The 19,673-nt window shown below is 40.0% G+C and overlaps 1 protein-coding gene across 1 annotated transcript in view; it reads left to right on the top strand.

The window, feature by feature from the left end:
- LOC135470339 (rapamycin-insensitive companion of mTOR-like) overlaps positions 1 to 19,173 on the top strand; it is a 42,485-nt gene extending 23,312 nt beyond the window's left edge. Inside the window, exons 15-35 of the mRNA XM_064749212.1 lie at positions 619 to 796; positions 1,419 to 1,523; positions 3,200 to 3,246; positions 3,705 to 3,840; positions 4,182 to 4,241; positions 4,723 to 4,871; positions 5,610 to 5,736; positions 6,672 to 6,836; positions 7,319 to 7,474; positions 9,023 to 9,129; positions 9,869 to 9,956; positions 10,331 to 10,423; positions 11,167 to 11,273; positions 11,543 to 13,027; positions 14,311 to 14,479; positions 15,702 to 15,756; positions 16,436 to 16,579; positions 16,978 to 17,172; positions 17,769 to 17,892; positions 18,373 to 18,511; positions 19,056 to 19,173. Of these exons, the coding sequence (XP_064605282.1) occupies positions 619 to 796; positions 1,419 to 1,523; positions 3,200 to 3,246; positions 3,705 to 3,840; positions 4,182 to 4,241; positions 4,723 to 4,871; positions 5,610 to 5,736; positions 6,672 to 6,836; positions 7,319 to 7,474; positions 9,023 to 9,129; positions 9,869 to 9,956; positions 10,331 to 10,423; positions 11,167 to 11,273; positions 11,543 to 13,027; positions 14,311 to 14,479; positions 15,702 to 15,756; positions 16,436 to 16,579; positions 16,978 to 17,172; positions 17,769 to 17,892; positions 18,373 to 18,511; positions 19,056 to 19,166 (3,940 nt within the window). The 3' untranslated portion in view covers positions 19,167 to 19,173. The remainder of the gene's footprint in view (positions 1 to 618; positions 797 to 1,418; positions 1,524 to 3,199; positions 3,247 to 3,704; positions 3,841 to 4,181; positions 4,242 to 4,722; positions 4,872 to 5,609; positions 5,737 to 6,671; positions 6,837 to 7,318; positions 7,475 to 9,022; positions 9,130 to 9,868; positions 9,957 to 10,330; positions 10,424 to 11,166; positions 11,274 to 11,542; positions 13,028 to 14,310; positions 14,480 to 15,701; positions 15,757 to 16,435; positions 16,580 to 16,977; positions 17,173 to 17,768; positions 17,893 to 18,372; positions 18,512 to 19,055) is intronic.
- Positions 19,174 to 19,673: the final 500 nt, after the last annotated feature.

Genomic DNA, 19,673 nt, shown 5'->3' with positions numbered 1-19,673 from the left:
TTGGCCAAGGGGCATTGTCATAGCAGCAGCACCAGTCCGTCTGTCTATATCCTGGTAAATGCCCTAAGAACCCTATTGATTTTCAGCGACCTTGGCCTTTTTCTTCGCGGCCATTGGGATCATTTCAGTTAAATTTTATTTAAGAGGCTGAACGGCAGTTTGAAATAAAGAAAAAAGTTGTTATCCTAAAAAGGTATTCTCCTACTGCATGTTTTATGACTTTCTGAACGCCGCTGGAAGAAGATCTTCACATTATTACAAACCACCGTTAAGTTTTATTTATTTATTTATTTATTTGATTGGTGTTTTACGCTGTACTCAAGAATATTTCACTTATACAATGTCTCCCAGCATTATGGTGGGAGGAAACCTGGTGGAAACCCATGACCATCTGCAGGTTGCGGACAGACCTTCACCGTTAAGTGGTTCTGTTCATTACATTGTACGTGTGCTCAAGACTGAAGGGCTTTAAGTGCATTGCCTGGTATTTTGATTTTCATGCTGGGATCTTTGTTATATAGTGACTTAAAATTGTGTAGAGATGCCTTACTTCTTCAATATTAGTATCAAACTTGTCAGAAACCCAAATACATAGTATGTTTGATAATGTGTTCGCAGTCGTGCCAGTCTGGCGGTGAACTGTCTTAACCGCATCCACATCCTGAAGAAAAGGGGGTGTGTCCCTCACAGCCTGTACCTGGAGCAGTTGGTCGCCTCGTGTCGCTTTGGCCGACGTGAAACCGTCAAACCTCTGACGTTTAATAGAACTAAACTGCTGGAGCTGTACTGTACTAAGGTGAATGTAACCACGTGCACAAGTAGCTGTGTCGTTCCTCTAATCCAGAGGGCTAGCTGGAAGCATGAAAGAAGGTGTCCAGACAGCATTTTGCATTGTTGTTCACCATGAACATTTGCCGGGTTTCCTTCATCCATAAACCAAGTTGAAGATGATGGTGGGTTTCCCTCATGCTCTGCCTGGTTACCTCCAACCATAATGCTTGTCGCCATCGTATAAATGAAATATTCTTGAGTACCATGTAAAACTCCAGTCAGATAAACAAATGTATCGTCCATAAAGTTGACTACCATCATGCAAGTGCAATAGTCCGGGTATGACAATATCCAATAAGAAAATAAATACATAAGTTAATATATTAGAAAGGATGGTATTTACTGTCATCCTTCAACCTTTTTGCATGTTTGCAAGGTTTTTATTCAAGCATGTTCAAAGCATTATTCTATGTACACTGAAAAAATTACACTTTTTGTGAAGCCCTGGTATTGGCCAACTCAACCAATGTAATTTTGTCTCCAAAATCAACTTTAAAAATGTGTATAGATTGCTCTGAAAGTTTCTGTTTCATACGCGAAAAGGCGGCGGTATTAGGGGAATACATTTTCTGTATGTATTGCTGTAGACTGCCAGTGAGGACATCGTGGGGCATGCTGTGAGAGATTCTCAGGTTCTGACCAGCAAAGAGCACACGCACTGGGACTGGGGGCTAATCATCGCTATCCTACAGGTATATGATACTGTCATCATGCACAAATTATGCATTATGTGTCACTGGGACAGAAGTGAAATCACAAACTTATCATAATGATGAACTCAAATTAGCTTTGTCTCTCTGTGTTTCTTTAAGATGTACATGGGAAGGTCCTCCAGCAACCTGCGGATGGTCGTGGGTTTCCCCCGGGCTCTGCCCGGTTTCCACTCACCATAATGCTGGCCGCCGTCGTATAAGTGAAATATTCTTGAGTACGGCATAAAACACCAATCAAATAAGTGAAATTTCTTGAAGATAGTTTCAAATTATTGTTTGGACGCGAAATATCCAGTCAACATGTGCTAAATACTTGTCAGTGAACTGAAAATTTTTGTCTCCAGAAAAGTGCATTTTTAGATGCAGAACACATTACTTTTAGTGCTGGAATTTTTTCATCCTAGCCTACATTATTACATTTGCCTTCTAAACATGCCTCAAAAGACCTTTCTAGGATCAAAAGAAATTTAAGAATCCTTCAAGATAAGTACCCTAGTCAAGGATGTAATATTTTCATAATGGGGAAAAGAAAATTCTCTCCCATGTGTCTCTCCCAAAAGGTATATAAGAAATGGTTGACTTTCCTGAAACTTTTGGAGGGGCACATAAAATGATACATGTATTTCAGATAAAAGATGCACACAAGTAAAACATTTGTACATTTTTTAAAGGTTTATTTTCCAAGATTATGTTATTTCTCTGGTTTCCATGGCAACTGAATTGCCACTTCAGTTTTCCAACACCATTATAATGCAACTTTTCATGATGAAACATTTTGTAATTTTAAAGCAAAAACTGTATCACACAGCAAAGCTATTGTTGCAACATTGACAGGTCTTGCGTATCAGGCCAAGATATCAGGTATGAAAATCTTTTTCACCACAAATATGTAGTGGGTAAAGGAAAAGTAAGCCCTGAACTTTTTAGAGAGCTGGGTGCATATGAAAGCACAAAACGTCAGCTTTCTTAAGTTTAAATTTTAAAGAATTTTTTGGTCAAGATCATTTGAGTGTTCATGTTTAAAGGAGAAGAAAATTTTATAAAATGACACTATAGACTGAAAAGAGCACATATGGTGGTGCCTGCTGCATAATTTTGCGATTTTTCCTCGCCATACAAGTAAATCCTGAAAACAGCAAAGCTGGCATAAATCGTTGAGTCTGTCGCATCCTCCATCTTTAACACCCTGTAGTTTATGTTGGGGGTGTGTTGCCTCTCAGCCAAGGAGAGTCATTAAAACTGCCGGCTTGTTCGTGTAAACTCTGAACCTACGTCCAACATTCCGGTTTCCTGATCATCAAGCAGAAAACGAACTGTAGTGTTCGCAACCTTCTGGGAGGAAGAGTTCTACCAGAAATGTACAAACTGCACTTCGGCAGTTTCCGACGGCAATTCTCCTCCTAACACAGAAGACTTCAGGACTAGTTCTTAAACAAAATGGAGTCGCCCACAGCAGATTTTGGCGCTGACTTTATTTATAATTTATCAACTTGAGGTACAGATTAGAATTTGTTTAGGGCATGCACCTGTGAGGAAATGCATACTCTTTTCAGTGGTATTTATTTGATATTTAAACTTTTTTCTCCTTTAAGAGAATTGACTTTTCCTGTGATGATATTTGTTTGTGCATTTATGGTTTGTTTTTTTGTCTGTAGTGGTCTGATGACAGGACAAGAAAGCTTGAAGATCTTAACTTTGCAAGGTGAGAGTCAGCATGCACTTCATGTCAACATTATGAATTTTGTGTTTATATGAGGCGGCCTCCCCGTTGAGATTTGAACCAGTATTGAGTCCATGCTTCTTCCACTTCACTACTTGTATTTAAAAGGGAAATTCCTTGCAGCCCAGAGGTAAATAGCGCATCCTGGTATATTTATTGTCTCAGAAAAAATATTTAGGTGTGGTTTTTGTTTTCATTTTGTTGATATTGGGCTTTTTGATGAAAATCTTACTTTACCTGATAACTCTCAAAGAGGGTTTTCTCAGACAATGTTAGTTTTAGTGGTTTAGTGTTGTTTTGAGTTGTTTACTACTGTTAGGTTGCTTGGTGGTATTGGAGATGTTGAATGTTCAGATTGTGAGATGTCGAATGTGTAGATTGTGACATGTTGAATGTTTAGTGTTGTTCTGAGGTGTTCAGTATTATTTGGACTATTTCAGATTTATACGACGCCTGGTGTTTTTCTACAAGCCCACTAATCACCAGTTCTCTGCGCTGGAGCAGGGCACACCTCACACCAGGACAATATCCTCTACAGGCTGCCATCTGGTGGATTTTCTAGTCAACTCAGACGAGGTGAGATCTACTTAATAACAGACTGTGCACATTTGACATGTAGCCTTTCTTACATGGGGCTTTAATATCTAGTCATGTGTCTACCTTTGCCTTGGGAAGACTCTGACGACTGTCTTCTGTTAAACTACTGAAGTTGTGTGCCAAGTCATTTTTAAATTGCTTCCAATTTTCAGAATTCTGAATTAGAATTTTCAGAGTGTTTTATTTTGCATAACAGTGTTAGTAATATATGGTAGCAGTGTTTCATATGACTGAACAAATATTATGAAATTCAAGGTGTGCCTTTACTCCTAATACTCTTAACTGAGTGACTCACCTATGTTTTTTGTTTTCATCCATAGGAGGAAGCTCAGAAGCATATCTTTGATTGGCTCAGTGATATAGCTCATTGTCTGGCAGAGGTAACACAAATATAAAACTTACCTTGACACATTTCCGTCTGTTTACTAATGTGTGTAATCTTTTTGACATTAAATGGTCGTCTGTAATGGTACATCTTATAAGTAATTCACCGCAAATATCTAAGTGGGGGGGGGGGGGTTATTGTGGCTAATTGTCAACAGAGGGCGTTTGTGGCAAGGAGGGTGGCGCAGTGGGTTGGAGTACAACTTCTGTTGACTTCCTCTTCCGCCTTGTGTGGGAAGGTCTGCCAGCAACCTGTTGTTGTATAAATGAAATATTCTAGAGTACGGCGTAAAACGCTAATGAAATAAATAAATAAATAACAAACGAAAAGAGAAACATTTCTGGAGCCAACTTTTAGTACTACCAGTGACTCTAGCAAGTGTTACCCAGCTGATTATCGTTGATTTCTCTTGTAAGCAGTTCGGTAAACATGCTGTGGTTTGATGATTGACATTGCCTTTGGTTTGTTCCTGCTAGATTTCTGTGTCAAAGATTCCTACCGATGCCATTCTCAGCCTGAGCAACATCAACAAGACTGTAAGTCAGCACTATTTCCTCCTGGTGGGCAAATTTTCATCCACTGTCAAGGGAGATAAGTGGCTGGAAAGATCAGGCGTTTATCAACAGTGAGTAATAATATACAGGTATCATTGGGACAAGCAAATTGAAGCAAATTTGAGAGCTTTGAGAGTAATACTATATCTTTCTGAAGGAGACCTTAGGGTTCTTTCCTAAATCACAGATCCCACCAGAGGAGTTTGTTCAATGACTTGACCGTACATTGGAAGGTCTGTCAGCAACCTGCAGATGGTCGTGGGTTCCCCCGGGCTGTGCCTGGTTTCCTCCCACCATAATGCTGGTCGCCGTCGTATAAGTGAAATATTCTTGAGTAGCGTGTAAAACACCAATCAAATAAATAAATAAATCAATGAACCTGTTCAATCTGGCTTGTTTTAGATACTCCAATTCCTCGACCATTTTGCAAATAAAAGAGCAACTTTCAGTGAATTTTATGCACATTTTTAATTTGATTTTGGAGACAAAACTACAGTTGTTGGATTAATCAATTTCATGGCTTCACAAAAAGTGTAATTTCAGTCCACAACAAATAAAGTCTTCAGAATATGCTTGAATAAACACCTTGGAGACATGCAAAAAAATGTTGAAGAATTTCTACAAGAATTTCTTTTTTTGAAGTAAAAGCTATGGGTTAGGTCAAACAAGAGTGCTCCATCAGTAAACCTGAATGCTGTAGTTCTGAAGTATAGCGGTAAAACACCAATCAGAAACAAGCAGACATTGCATTTTGCATACGGTTTTATCATGTTATATGATTGGTTTGTTTTTTTTTTTGTTTGTTTCAGGCTGTTAGAGTTGATATCCAGTTCTTGCCATGAGAAGTATGTGAAGTTGACTACCTCTAGTCTGAGCTACTCCCGAGATGGACTGGCCAGAGTTATACTCTCCAAAGCCTTGACGGCATCCATAGAGGTACAACAACTGTCTTAGAATCCAGCTCCATTAAATTCCGTTGTCTTTCCGTGACCTAGAATGCTTTTGTCTTCACAAGGCGAGGTGGTGGGGTGGGGTAATTTGTGTAGTGGTGCTTGCCTTTCAGTCACTAGGCCACAGATGTTGATTTAAACCCAGCCATGGATAGGGCATTTGTAGATTCTCCCTCTCATTGCTTGTGGTGGGGGCCGTGGTGACAATAGACAACAGTCAACAACACTCTTCCCATTGATTTGCACATTCTAACTTTGATGAAGACCCCTTTTTTACCCACTATGGTGTAAATACATGTGTCTGTACGTTCTATGGGAAAGTTCATCAGTAACGCCCTGAAGTCAGTGGTTTGCCCTGGGCTCTACAGTATTGTCTACTCAGAAAACCATGGTGTAAGCGAGAAAAAGTATTTGTGTCGAAAGTAAATGACGTAATATTTCACTGTAAACAAAGCATTGTTGATGGAGGCAAAGTTTTACTTTGAAGCTCAATCTGATGTTTGGTGTTATCTTCCAGTACACACTGTACAACAAACATTAAAAACACTAAAGGGGGGCCTCCGTGGCTCAGTTGGTTAGGGCGCTAGTGTGGCGTAATGACCCAGTAGCCTCTCACCATTGCGGTCGCTGTGAGTTTAAGTCCAGCTCATGCTGGCTTCCGTGGGTTTCTGCCAGGCTCTGCCAGGTTTCCACCCACCATAATGCTGGCCGTCGTCACATAAGTGAAATATTCTTGATTACAGCGTAAAACACCAATCACATAAATAAATTAAATAAAGCACGAAAAGGTCAATAGAACTCTCAGAATCAGGCGAAAAGAGCAACTTAGCCATGGTTGAAATTTTTCGTCATTTACAGTATTTATACTTCTTCTGAATGTACAGATTGAAAGATCCATATATGCCTCTCTGTTTTTTTCAGTCTGGCCGTTTGTACTCCACCAAGCTGCTACGCGTGCTACTCAGGGCAGGTGCCCCTTACTTCAATAACTGGGGGGTGGACTTCTTAGTGACGCAGTTGTATGACATCAGCAAATCTGTGGCCATGGCTGCCTTACATGTTCTGGAGGAGGCCTGTGAGCTGGAGGTAAGTCGAGGGGAGGGGGCAGGGCACAGCGATCAAGTGATTTGGGCTGTTTGCTCACACTACCAGATCTTGATCAATGCGGTTGTGTCTTCAAATGTAGGTCTCGCTGGGTTGGTTGCGGCTATATGTCAGTAAGTTGATGGAATACTGTGGTTTCACTCTACCTATGAACTTGATTATTTGCCATATGAGTGAAATATTCATTTGCTTTATTAAACTTCCATCAACTAAATAAATATATCTACTTAAAAACAGCCAGTTAGATTTGTATGTGTGCTGAAATCCTTTTAAAAAATGACAGTGTGTCCTTTTTCGAAACTTGTGTAATTTTCTTGATATTTTTTCACACAATTTTAAAATGTGTGGATTACATAGGGAGGATGGTGTGAGTTCAGTTATATGTAATATAACATGCTTGTGGGGCATTCAGATGAGCCATTGTCAGTGTTTCATGTTAAGGTGTGTATCTGATTATCCATCAGGCCAACCTGGAATCTCTGGTGAAGATGCGCCCGTCGTTGTTGCACCTGGGGGACAAAGGGGCATTGATGCTGTGTCGTCTGCTGTCTGTACCCAAGGGCTTCAAGTACCTCTCTGAAGCCAACTACGTCAGTAATGAGCTGGAGAAATGGCACAAGGTAAGCAGCACTAAAATTCACACACACACACAGGCAAAATTCATGACAAAACTGAGTTATTATTTTCCCACACAGGTAAGAAATTCGTCCAGTTTTTATATTTTTATGTCTAGATTGTATTTGGTTTCAGCATACATGTATATTGAATATTTGTTCAGGGACATGTAGTTCAACTGTTCTAAAACATGGCCAAATTCACAAAAGCTGAAACATCCAGCCAAAGGTTGATGTTGTCTTGCTCTCAGACTCCTCGTCCCATCTGAATGACCCATGTTAAGAAATAGGATGTACAAAAATTCGACTGACCATGACATAATAAAAGATGGGGGTAAAAAATTGGACTCATCGTCCCATGATGAAAGATATGGTGTAAAAAATTGGACTGTCCCAAGATGACATGGTGTAAAAAATTTAACTCATCGTCCCATGATAAAAGATGGGTGTAAGAAATTTGACTGTCTCATGATAAAAGATAGGGTGAAAAAATTTGATCGACCAGGCCATGATAAAAGATAGGGTGAAAGAACTTGACTGGCCGTGCCATGATAAAGATAGGGTGTAAAAAATTTGACTGACTGTCCCATTATAAAAGATAGGGTGTAAAAAAATTTGACTGACTGTCCCATGATAAAAGATAGGGTGTAAAAAAAATTTGACTGACTGTCCCATGATAAAAGAAAGGGTGTAAAAAAAAATTTGACTGACTGTCCCATGATAAAAGATAGGATGTAAAAAAAATTTGACTGACTGTCCCATGATAAAAGGTAGGGTGCAACAAATTAGACTGACTGTCCCGTGATAAAGGGTAGGGTGTAAAAAATTTGACTGACTGTGCCATGATAAAAGATAGGGTGTAAAAAAAATTTGACTGACTGTCCCATGATAAAAGATAGGGTGCAACAAATTTGACTGACTGTCCCGTCATAAAAGATAGGGTGTAAAAAAAATTTGACTGACTGTCCCATGATAAAAGATAGGGTGTAAAAAAAAATTTGACTGACTGTCCCATGATAAAAGATAGGGTGCAACAAATTTGACTGACTGTCCCGTCATAAAAGATAGGGTGTAAAAAATTTGACCGACATACTGATTTTCCAACCAGTAGGCTAATAAAACAACTTGTAGGGCTGCTTGTTGCACCTAAAATCATTAACAGACCACAATAACTAATATCAGGCAATATTTAGAGCAAAATCTCTAGTTCCCAAACTGTCAGGTGCCCAAAGTAATCAAACGGTATAAAAACTAACAAGTAAATTGACCAAAATATATGATTTACAAGTAAGAAATTTAGTTTCCATACAAATTCTTTTCATTCACAGATTTAAACGCCCACAGAAAAAGCATAATTTTGAGTTGTATTTTATAAGATTTCTTTATGAGGCATAAAATGTTACTTGAAAAGATAACGATCATAAAATGTTGGGTGTGAAGAGAGCGATCACTACCTTCAAATTTTTCTAGATAAAGCTGTGTAACAAGACCTGGTTCAGTATTGAATCAGTAGTTCAAAGTGTCAGCTATAAATCTCCCTTTCTCTTGTTTCAGTCTTTCAACACAAAGTATGTGAACTTTGTGGAGGAACTATTGAACGAAGCTCTAACAACATACGAGAAAACCTATGACGGTTCTTATACACGGAGATCAAGCAGCAAGTAAGGCCACTTACGTACACCTTATGTACATCTTGCACGTTAGTTCTGAGATAGTTTTGCCAAATTCCCAGACTTGTTTCCGGATTAACAACTCTGAATTAGCCTGAAACTCAATCAAATGGGCTGAGCTGTACTCATCAATGTATAAAGGTCACACTAGTTTAAATTACCAGTTTACCAGTGAAATAAACTTTTTTTCAGTGTTGGAGAAGGGTATTTAAATAAAACTTTTCTAATTTGATGGAATTTGGGGGACCTCCGTGGTTCAGTCAGTTAGCGCGCTAGCGCAGCGTAATGACCCAGGAGCCTCTCACCAATGCAGTCACTGTGAGTTCAAGTCCAGCTCATGCTAGCTTTCTCTCCGGTCGTACATGGGAAGGTCTGGCAGCAGCCTGCGGATGGTCGTGGGTTTACCCCGGGCTCTGCACGATTTCCACCCATCATAATGCTGGCTGCTGTCGTATAAGTGAAATATTCTTGAGTGCGGCGTAAAACACCAATCAAATAAAAATAAATAATTTGGTGGGATTGTGAACTTTCCAAGCAGTGTTTTTTTGCTGAGAAAACATATTCACTTGATTAGAAAGCCTTGGGGAAAATTATAAAAACAAGATTGAGAAAATAAAAAGACATTTATAAATATTTTGGCTCAGAGACACTATCATGATTTAAGTTAACGGGAATGTGAATGTGAAGCCCTAGGAAGTCAAGACTGAATTTTTTTTTTTTTTTTTCTCAGACGGCCAAAGAAGAATGCATATGTACCATTTCACCTGTACGGTCAGTTGGTTCAACACAAGGAAGGTTTCAACCTACTGAAGAAACAGGTAAATTACTTAAAATAAGACTTCGTTTTATAGGAATTATTGTGTTTGCCTTAAATAATGCCCAAAAAAATCCATTTATACAGCATCTGTTCAGATCTGTACAATTTATATAACCCTTGACCCTTGGGCTTGCAAGTTCAAATCTAGCCCATGTGACTTTACGTTAAGAGGTTTGTCAAGTATCAGGCTAGAGGAGCTTCCTTTCTCTGTGCTCTGTAATGTTTCCTGTATATTAGAAAATCCAAAGCAGTGGAATTTTCTTGATAACATATGTACATGGCTCAAAAAGCTAACAGTTTAAGAAAAGATTTACAACTGTTGCTTTATTATGTTTGTTCTTAATTAAGCAATATTTGGTTACTGTTTCATTTCAGGAGTACCTGAAGGACTATGTGAACTGTCTAAAGTACCAGGAGCTGGTGACAGATGAGGACACGCATGCCCTGAAGACAGCTCTCTGGGCTCTGGTAGGCAATGCAGGATTACCCTTTTTGCATGATATGTAGAGAAATGGCAGCTGTAATATGTCCTTCAAAATTACCAATTTTGCATGTGTATTTTTGCACGCATTCATGGCAGTGGCGTGCCCATAACTAATGAGATTAATTCTAGAAAAAATAACGTACCCGTATTTAATTTGTACAGAACAATGTAGAGGATTTATCTCTTCCCCCCCCCCTCCCCTAATCAAGCTGGTTATCCCCCAATACCCAGTGCGATTATCCCCAGTCACTGACCTGTGTCTTTTTTCATCTAATAGCTGTCAATATGAGCTGGTCCTAGATTTATAGGAAGCATACAAAAGCTGTTCAATGGTGATTTGTTTATTATTGTAGCATTTTGTAGAAGCCAAATTTTGTAAGTCATTGATGTTTTATGAATGTAGGTAGAACCCCTGGTAATTCGAACCAGTGCTTATTTAACTTGGACTGACCAAAATTCCATTGGCCTGAGAGCTGTAAATTTCAAACCGTGGCTTACGTGTACGTCTATGTAAACACTTGTCACTGATAAACCATTGTGAGCTGCCTTGCAAAATGTAAAAAAAAACACAAATGAACAGGACAACAGGTAATGAAGAGCAACACAGATTATGAGAAAAGTCATGTTTTACTAAGCTAAGTAAGTGCATTTAATTAATGTACCTTATGTATGAAAACTTGTCCTGCTAATGTCCATCTCTGACCACTGGCGGTGTTGTTTGTACCAGGGTCACATGGGGCGGTCAGCGTTAGGCATAGGCTGGTTACAAGAAGAGGAAGTGATCCCCACCATTATAAAGCTGGCTGAGGAGTCTGCCGTTTTCTCCATCAGGGGGTGAGTGAGATAACTAAGGTCAATCCTGGTGATGTAAATTGGCAGACTTAAGCCAACTTGAGTTAAGTTTAGAGGGCAGGCTCATTTTGTTGAATATTAGACCAGGTTTTGCATATTTGATTATTTACTTGATTTTGATTTGTCATTGGATTCTGTGAAATAACTGCTTCACAGCCCCTTAAAATCTGCCTCCCAAAATTTGAAAAAAGCTTAGTACGTTTAGCAAAAGATGTCAGATTTGTGAAGTTTCTTGTTTTTTGTTGTTACAGCACAGCATTCTATGTGTTGGGCTTGCTGGCCTCCACTCGTCAAGGCTGCCAGATACTGGCCCAGTTTGGCTGGGAGTCTCTGTGGCACACGCGTGCAGATAGATGGCCAGTGTTACAAGACAGGGATTCTCTTGCACAGGCTGAAAATGAGGAGAACAATGAGGCTGCTATGACAGAGGAAAGCGCTGAAAACGCAATCGCAAATCTTGCTCACGAAGTCTCAATGAAACTGTTTTTTATTGAAGAAGAAAAGAAGGATACTTCAGATGCTAAAGAAGTTAAAACTGACGCTGAAAACAGTGTTGTTACTAAGGAAACTCGTGCTTTGAGTGACGTCACTGATAAAGTTTCAAGGACTAGTGATACATTCAGTGAGGATGCTGAAACTGCACAAGCCAAAGACTTTGCAAGCGTTGAAGGCATTGAGATTACAGTCGAGCAAGATGGAGATACAAAATCTAACAGGAGTCTGTCTCCGACACTGTCCGATATAGCGCGGAGAAACGCTCGTCTGAAAGCGGAATTCTTTGAAAGGTTTGGCAATCTTCCGAAAAGCCAAACAATGCCCAGCGATGGAACGCAGAGAGGCTGGACAACCTTACCACAAAGACGGAGCACGTCTTTCCAGTTCGACAAGCCGAAACAGAGGTCGACTAGCGAAGGGGATGACTCTTGCCTGATGGACGGTCGTAGAACAGGGCAGGAGAAAAGTACTTCTGACCCTGCGACTTTAAAGATGTCATCAGCTGGGGATGCTAAACCTACCCATAGTTCAGACCAAAGTGATACAACAACAACAACAACAGCTGATACAGTTATATCATTTGCGTCCTCCAGTAGCGATAGAGTGCACCCCTGTGATAGTGATACTAAAAAGAAAATCACATTGGATGCGGAAAAAAAGCACAAAATCTTCGAGGTCACAACCTACAAGAATCGTCCGTCGAGCTTGCGGGATGAAGGCAGCAGTAGCAATGAAAGTAACACTACCAGCAAAAGTCGTTCAGATAGTTTTAACACAGGCTCCACCACCAGTGGCATCGGGTCGTGTGAATCTGCGGGCCCCCTTGTCACCCAGGAAGGCTCAACCCTCAGCCCAATAGCGAGCACAGCCTCACTGACAAGTCTACTTAATAAACAGAACGTAGAAAACACTTGGACTACCGTGCACCATTCTTCGGTGAACAGAAAGCGAGCTAACCTCAGCCGGGTGCCTAGTTTACGAAGGCAACCGGCCAATCCCGCTTTAGGAGTTATGTCCCCGACAAGGGGTTTAGATAGTGCTCTGGAAAACATTGGCTACGCTAGTGCTCGTGACATTGTGGGCTACAATACACTGAGAATCATACAGCGTCAGAGAACGTACAGCTCTGATATGGAGTCCGATTTTGGGCTGAGCGCCCTCTATGACGAGGACGAGACGAGGGCCAGGAGTAGAAGTGTTAGCTCCTGGAAAAGTACCGAAAGTGATAGCATTAAGTCCAGGTGAGTCCAGTTTTACACGATAAACCTATTAGCTTATGTCATACCCTGAGTGTCAGCAGAGCGCTCTACATTTCAGACTTACGATCAGCTGAAACTGTCATAGGAGACAAACATTGCCTGGGTGTGTACAAAACATCTGATAACATTAGTGGGATTATGTTATGAAGTATAGTGGAAAGAAATAGTTCACTCTCACTGACTGTAAAGAATAACACAGCTTCATTATAAGTTATGTATGCTCTCCTCTTTAGCAATTTTACATGTAAACCATAACTAAGGCTACTGTAATTCCTCAATCTTCTCACATGCTTTGTGTTTATTCAAGCAAATTCTGAGGGCATTACTGTGTGTAAAATTATACTTTTTAAGAAACCCTGAAATTGGCTCCAACCCAATGTAGTTTTGTCACAACAATCAAACTCAAACTATGCCTGAACTCGGTTGAAAAGTTGCTCTTTCATGTGTGAAACGGTTGAGGAATTAGGGTAGTGATTATATGGTTTAATGATATTTGCAGCATTGTCATCACATTGCAAGACTCACGTCATTTAACCATTAATGCTGTGAATATTACACTTATATATATATATATATATATATATATATATATATATATATATATATATAATGTACATAATTATCATAAAACATGTCATAATTAAGCTTAAAGTGGTACCTAAATAATGATATTAACATAGCAAAGATATCCAAATATTTCACCTGATCTATAGCAGCTCAATAATAGCATAATTTAATGGAAGCGTTAATCGAAGTGTGATGTTTAAGCATTGGTATCTGAAAAAATATTGAAGATATTACCATATTGTGAGAGCCTGGGTAGGAAAACCTCCATAGTTTGATTTGCTGACCTCTAGTCCCCTTGAATACAAAATTACAGCAGCAATCTGAAAGTGACTCCATAACAATAGCCCAATCAAGATTGTCCAAAATGAACATTACATCGTGTTCTAAAAGGCCATACTGTAATTCTTCAACTTTTCGCATGCTGTCAAGGTGTTTATTCAAGCATGTTCTGAAGGCATTGTTCCGTGTTGTCTGATGAAATTATACTTTTTGTGAAGTCCTGAGACTGGCCAATCCAACCAGTGTTGCCTCAGGTCTGTACTTAAAAGGTTACAGTTACCTCTGTTTTTAGGAGTCAATTGACTTCAAAATCTCATTCTCAAATGGGAAATCAAATTTGAGACACATTCCTTGTATATTTTATTCACTGCTAACAATGTTACCTGTACATGTACCTGTATTTGTTTTGCTATTTTCAGCATTCCAAAAAACTCCAGTTATGTATCTATACAGGATTATGAATCCTCCCAGTCTAGTCCTTACAATACGTGGAGCCGGTTACCTCCCCTTGTACACAATAAACTGCCAGGGGGCAGGGCAGAGTTCCTGGGGCTATGCTTACCGATAGACGTCACCATGGTATTTGAGGTAATAGTTAGCTTATGAAACGCAGACCCGTTGTTAGGTACTGTTGGTGTGTAATTTATTTCTGATTCCTTTCAGGTAGATTATAAAATTTCTTACAGGATGTGGCTACCGGCCCCGATAGCACAGTTGGTAAAGCGTCTGCTTCGGGTGCGGTAGATCCAGGGTCAATCCTGGATCATGTCACACCTAAGACCTTAAAAGAGGAAGTTGTAACTTCCTCACTTGGCGTTCAGCTTGAAGGGGATAGTGTAAGGACTGGTTGACCCATATTAGTATAATGGCTCGGGTGGGGTGGCTTACTTGCCTCTGGTAAGTCATCTCTTTGAAGCAGCACTAGATGAAAGAGTGGTGGAAATCAGTCCTGCAACAAGGAAGCACATTACACGCATTCTAAGGATTCCTTCATCGTCATATGACTGAAAAATTGTTAAGTACGATGTTAAACCCCAATCACTCAATCACTCCCTCACTTACGGGATCTGGCTTGGTATAGACGGCAGAATTCTGAAAACATGTTGTCTCACAAAACTCACATTGTCTTGCTTTGTCTTGCTTTTATAACAGACAGTCCTGTAACAGAGTAGTCATTGGTTACAGTTGTCCGTATCACCCCCCTCAGTGCCCCCATTACTCACTGTCACCCCCCCCCCCCTTCCAAAAATTGTTCTATGGATTCAGTTTTTATATATATATATATCTTGTTTAATGCATGTATTTTAAAATGTTCAAGATAATTGGACAGCTAAGCAAGATGTATTCCATAAGGTTGGGAAATGCATGACGCTACAGCCTGAAGTTGGGAGACCTTGGGATCAAACCCTGGTTGGGTCATACCAAAGACTTAAAAAATGTTACATGCTGCTGTCTCACTTAGAGCAAGGGTATATGACTGGTTGGCCCAGTGTCAGTATGATGTGACTGGGTTGAGTGTCATGTCTGGTGTCTTTGGTATGATACTTCAGTGGGAGCAGCACTTTAGCGGCATGAACTCATGAAAACACAAATATATGTACACACATCTAATGACTCCTCTTCTTCATATGACTGAAACATTAAGCATGACGCTAAAAGCCTAAGCATACATACGTACATACACTACAGCTTGGGGCATGTTTTACTTGTCATTAAATGCATAAATATACAAAATGTAGACAATAGTGAATACTTTATCTTTCATTGTTTGTATTATATGTGACTGGCAGTTTTTACTTCGATTTTACAGGTAAATGAAGGTGAAGACAGAAGGACGGCCTCAGTGTGCTCATCAACCAGTGCAGGTAAATTTGTCAGTAGAAGTGACACCATGATGTAGTTTGTACACATTGAGTATCTGGGGAAATTGTACTTTCCTGGTTCAATCATGAGAGGGGAACACAATCTATAGCGCATCGTAATGACCCAGGAGTCTCTCACCAATGCTGTCGCTGCTCATGCTGGCTTCCTCTCTGGCCGTATGTGGGAAGGCCTGTCAGCAACCTGCGGATGGTCATGGGTTTCCCCTGGGCTGTGCCCTGTTTCCTCCCACCATAATGCTGGCCGTCGTCGTATAAGTGAAATATTCTTAAGTACGGTGTAAAACACCAATCAAATAAATAAAGAAATAAATCAGTCGGACAGGAAATTTTCTGGATTCTCCTAGCTCTCATTCTGATAGTCATTATGGCAATAAACCTGCCAACAATGCTGTCTTATGCGGTTTAGCGTGAAGTCCGTGTTTCAGTCTGAGCACTGTGTTCTCCTCCCCAGTTTGCTTCAGCCGTAAAATTTGCTGCCATGGTTTAAGCTGAAGCCCTAATTCAGATTTAAGTCTGATGTAACTACACATATCATCATTCTGCTCCAGACTGTCATCTTGTGAGTGAAATATTCTTGTGTGCGGTGTTAAACATCTGCCAAGTTGCTCGGATGTTGTAAATTAAGCTGATAACAAAAGTAAACAACTGGTGTGGTTTTTAGTTGAAGAAGCGCCTCCACCGCTGGTGTCACATGTGGCTGAGGATCAGGACACCAAACATGACACCACTGTGTGTCTGGCCTGTCACCGGCGGCAACTACACGATGGATCCAAGATCAGGATACACATCGCTGAGGTGGATACAGGTAAATAGCTCTGTACTTACCCTGACTACAAATTGCTATGAAGGATTGATCAATGGTTTGAGTGAAAAATAAAAAAGATAACAATTTTAGTGCTTTTTGGTTTTGCCTTTGACTGCCTATATGTACAGTATGTCAAGATAAAGAATATGATAAAGGAATAATGTATAGAAATGATAGAAATTGTGCAAATGATAAACGGTTAGTGAAGTGGAGCAAGTTACAGTTTAATAGTGTGCTTGATTTCGAAGGAAATAATGATATGTGTAACTCTCACTTTTTAGTTTGACATATTACATATTAATTACTCAGTTGTATTACTGCTGACATATTTTTGAGGAATTATCATCATTTGCTGCTATTGTTAAAGCTCCTCACCCCGTTCCATTTGCTTACATCAGACATGTCCCTGGAGGATGCGGACCCCCACAACGTCCTTGGTAACCTGGGCCCCAGTCCCCCATCTGCTGCACCCTACAGACCAGACAGCGGGTGGGGAGGACTGACGGTCAAGATGATCAGGGCTCGTACCAGCAGTACCAATGACCCTTACTCCACAGCAGGCAGTCTGACCAGTACCACAGATACAGACTCCAGTATGTAGCTGAGACATTTGTATTGTGGGGTAGTGGTGGTTGGGTGGGGGGGGGGGGGAGGGGGGGTCCATAGTCTGGTGGTTAGCGAGCTAGTGAAGCACAATCACTCAGGATTCTCTCATCAATAAGACTAAGCCCAGCTTATGCAGGCTTCCTCTCTGGTCATTCGTGGGAGGGTCTGCCAGCATACTGCGGATGATCATGTGGATTCCCCCTGTCGGGTCTCCTCTCACCATAATTCTGACTTCCATTGTGCTAGTGAATTATTCTTGAGTATGTCCTAAACCGCAAACTGAATAAATGAATAAATATTTTTTAGTGTAAGGAACTCATGAAAAGCTGTAATCAGATATAACAGCGGTATCAATTACCATTGATATCACTAACTGTATTGATCTTCCCCAGCTGAAAAAAATTACATTGATGTACTCTAACTGAAAAAATGCTTTGCTGGCCTAACATGCGTTGCTCTCGTCCAGATGGAAATAATGCATTGGTGGGGCCTGATGTCATGTGTCTTTGACTTGGCGTCCTATTGAGGTTCTTTTCTTAAGATGTATATGTTTACTTAGCGGTAAAAACTTTCCCTTTTTCAGCTTCCAAGAAAATGTCTGAAGACAGTGACGTGGGGAGAGCTATTATAAGAAGGGAGATAATGCGGTTTATCACGAACTTGAGCAGTTCTGTTGGGACTAAAGGCTCTGAGCAGGGCTTGTTACAGTAAGTGTTCAGTGAAAATGTACATGTGTTGTACTCACCTAAGGTCTTTTTCTCACCGCTTATCATGATTTCAACTTTATAAGAAGTTGTGTTTGATTCACTGTACAGTCTCACTGTTGTGAGCCTTAGTGATGTCAAGCCGTTAACCATGCCCGTTTGGTCAGTTATACACGTATGTTGTTGTTGTTGTCATCAGTCACAGGACCATCTGTTTCCCACCGGTATGATGTGCATATCTGTATGACACGTGGGAAAGAGCATCAGTAAATTGCCAAAGTTTTGTGGTTTAATCTCGTTGTGGTTTAATCCCGTTGTGGTTTAATCTCGTTGTGGTTTAATCTCCTCCAGTCCACTCATAAAATCGATCGCCGTCATGTAAGTGAAAACATATTGAAGTCTGGCGATCAATCCAATATATCGAGTCATTTTCAGAATTTTTATTACCTGAATTTTAATATGTTGTTGTTGCTACTTTTGCAGTTTAAAGCGCAAGTTTCCACGGGCTTTCCGGGACTTGTGCCTCTACTCTGACATAGCAGTCATTCTGGGCTCGTACTCATTTCGACTCAACGCCCGCAGGTTTATACAGGAGCTTTTCGATGACCTCAGCCTGACTAGGGTAACATTTTGTATCAATAAATATATTTGAACCTTTAATATGGAATAGCAGTACAAATACAACCGAAAAAAGAAAAAAAAAGGTACTGATAACCATGCTACAAATTTGTTGTAATTTAGGAAAGCAATCTGGGTTATCTAGATCATTAAACTTTGTAACTGGAGAAGTTCCATAACAAACCAATGATTCTGATTCAATCAGTCATACTGTGGGTAATATCCTGACATGATTTAGGCTGTCCATCTGTCAGGCCTTTTTCACTTAGACTCATGGAGTTCTTTCAATTTCGGTCTTTACCACCAGACCTAAAGCCTATTAAAAATATATCACAGACTTTAAACTTTACAGGGTTATGCCACTTTTTGTTGTGTATTGTTTTCTTCTTGTGATGAGTGTATTTGAAGAACTGGTTCACTCAAGAGTTTAACACGATTCTTTATATTTCGATCATCAGCACCAAGTTTCGTCACATCATCTTTTATTCTCTCTGTTATTGACTCTGTCATGCTGGGCGTATATCAAGGTTCCCAAATTTTCATTTCAGTTACTGGAAGAACCACGATTGGTGCTGGGAGTAACAGATGATTTGGACGTCTCACGGATGGCCGTCATAAGACAAGACCAGGGCGATGAGTTCGCCGAAGGGTTCGGTTGACAGATGTGATGTATTAGTTGTTAAGTTTTATAATTTTATGATGCATATTCTTTGTCAGTGTTTTTTTTTTTTTTTTTTGTTTATTTTTTTCCTTTTTCGATCCAGCCAGTTGCACGGCTGTTCGTCTAACCTGGGTTGTATAATACTCAGACCAGTCACAGAAGTCACATGCCGATCCATACAGAAATACAGTCCGTGGTTTTAGTCTTACCCTCATTTCAGCAAATTTACATCTTCGTGTTTTGCACCATACCTTTCTCGTCATTTGCCGATGCTAAATATCTATGCTTGTGAATTGTTGCATCGTGTAAGGTTGATACTGAATTTATGAACAGGCTTGTACATACAAAGGGTTAGGGCATTACTGATGAATCAGTCCATCTCTGACAGATATATGTATATATATATATATATGTATATTTTTACACAGTGTCTAAATTATGACAGTGTACACAGTGTAAGTTGGTGACCCAGAGTTTGTGTATTTATGTATTCTGTTAACTCGCT

This window comes from Liolophura sinensis, chromosome 7 (assembly GCF_032854445.1).
Source record: "Liolophura sinensis isolate JHLJ2023 chromosome 7, CUHK_Ljap_v2, whole genome shotgun sequence".
Taxonomy (NCBI): Eukaryota; Metazoa; Mollusca; class Polyplacophora; order Chitonida; family Chitonidae; genus Liolophura; species Liolophura sinensis.
The sequence above is the reverse complement of the archived record's forward strand: the minus strand, read 5'-3'. Positions and strand labels throughout refer to the sequence as shown.